The 1,949-nt window shown below is 35.1% G+C and overlaps 1 protein-coding gene across 1 annotated transcript; it reads right to left on the bottom strand.

Annotated features, from left to right (window-relative positions):
* Nucleotides 1–314: 314 nt before the first annotated feature.
* LOC128210658 (uncharacterized) lies at nt 315–1,588 on the bottom strand. Its single transcript, XM_052915010.1, has 2 exons — nt 1,383–1,588; nt 315–710 (listed from the first exon to the last, which is right to left on the bottom strand). Exons 1-2 carry the CDS (start codon nt 1,395–1,397, stop codon nt 315–317), a joined length of 411 nt encoding a protein of 136 aa, XP_052770970.1. The 5' UTR covers nt 1,398–1,588.
* Between the last annotated feature and the right edge of the window lie 361 nt (nt 1,589–1,949).

Genomic DNA, 1,949 nt, shown 5'->3' with positions numbered 1-1,949 from the left:
GTTATGTTTTATATGTATACCTCTTACATTAAGACAACGGTTGTTTGTTTTTCTATCATCCTATGGACCAATAAAGTGATTATGTTCGTCAATAAATGCTAGCACATGGTTGAATTATCCAATGGGTGTCTGCGACTACGTTTGACAATATACCTCCGGCAACTGACTAAGCGTAGCTAAGCTTCCATTCGCGAAATGTGAATTGCTGATTGCTTTTTGAGACCTAATACAACATACAGAAAACAACAAACATCAAAATAACCATATAAGTCAAAATAGGTGTCTATGATTAAAAGATCAAAGAGACCTGTCGATTACTCACAGAAAAAGGCACACATGGCTGTGGTACATTTATGGTCATTGACAGCCAACCATTTATCAGCCATGAAAAGAATTCTCATGCAAGCCCTTCCACCATGATCTGGCTGCCCCACGCCCCAAAATGGCCAGTTTTCTTCAACTACCTCCCTTCTGTTCCACTTCCAGACGTTTACCTCCTTTTCGCCACCAAGCCAAGCCCTTTCGGAACAGCCAGCAGCTTCTTCATAGATAAGAGTTTTGTTTATCGTTGCTGCCAATGCGTCAAAATCTAGTTGATCCTGTATCGTTGCTAACCCATAACCAAGATGTTCGCAAAAATTGAGCGCGTCTTCCCAGGATTTTCCTCCTCCGGAAAATACCGCCTGAAAACGATTTTCCAGTGGCGAAATCTGAAAAATACCATTTTTTTTAAGTTAAGATATTCATTCTTTGCTTCCGTTTTCGTATCCCTTTGATGTACGGTATCGAGTTAATGATTGATATAATAATATTTTTTTAAATTCAATCAATATTACGTAAAAAACTAAAATTGATTTGAAAAAAAATGAGTTTTCAATATTCGTTGTCCAGTTTGAAAATATATGAACTCACTGGGAATGTGTTTTTAAAATATGTTATAGAATCGTTCAATATAAAATAGAAAAAAATATTTATAAGATGTTCTCAGAGATTTTGTGCTGGTGACATCTATTTTACAAAATATGTTCATCTTGAATATCTATGCGTTTCTATGAATATGCGTCATTGCTGCGCAAAGCAGACACTGACATAATTATACTGACAATTATTTAATTTGCATTTTTAACGCCTTTCGGATGAGAAATGTTTAAAAAAAAAGACATCAAAATTATGTTTATTTGAACTTCTTATGACGACATACCATTGATACCAGCAGTTTGTTCAGATTACACAAGAACATTAAAGTTTCGACGTGTGACGCTGAAAAACGAGAGAGGTAACGGTTTGCGTGGAAGTTAAAAAGTAAAAATCAAAATAATCTTGATTTGTTTCATTTAAAACAAGCTTATCCGAGGAACAAATTGTAGTTCAACATAATCTACCTTTCGGTACTCCATGGCGTCAAGAGATGACGTCACATTTGCAGCATCTGTCAGCAGCAGGACTTCAGAGAACAGAACACATTCACCAGTCAACCTGAAGTACCTTACAGCTCCGCATCCGTCCCCACAATATGTGTGGCACTTCAGGAGTGACGGAAGTATCAAACGAAATATTTCCTCTCCGTTTATGAAATTCGCAATTTCAAAGTTCGAGTTCTTAAAATCGGAAGCTATAGTTTGCCCACTCGTTAAAAAAAATATAACAAAAACCGTGAATATCATTTTTTGGATTATAATGCACATATATTTGTCCTTCGTGCTTAAATTAGTTCTGAAAAATATGTTTATCAAGAAGGACACTTCATGCTAGCGAAAGCCTTATATCTGAATACGTACATTCAAGCTATTAAAATATTTAGAAAGGATTGGTAAATGTCACCGAAACGGAAATGTCTTAATGTATATAATTTTAAAACTGTTTAAAAGAACCCAACATTGTCCGATGATGTAAATAAAAATATTGAGTTAGAATATCTATGCTACCAAAACGCACAAACATAATTAAAG

This window comes from Mya arenaria, chromosome 12 (assembly GCF_026914265.1).
Source record: "Mya arenaria isolate MELC-2E11 chromosome 12, ASM2691426v1".
NCBI lineage: Eukaryota > Metazoa > Mollusca > Bivalvia > Myida > Myidae > Mya > Mya arenaria.
Note: the sequence above shows the minus strand (reverse complement) of the source record. Positions and strands in the feature narration are given on the sequence as shown.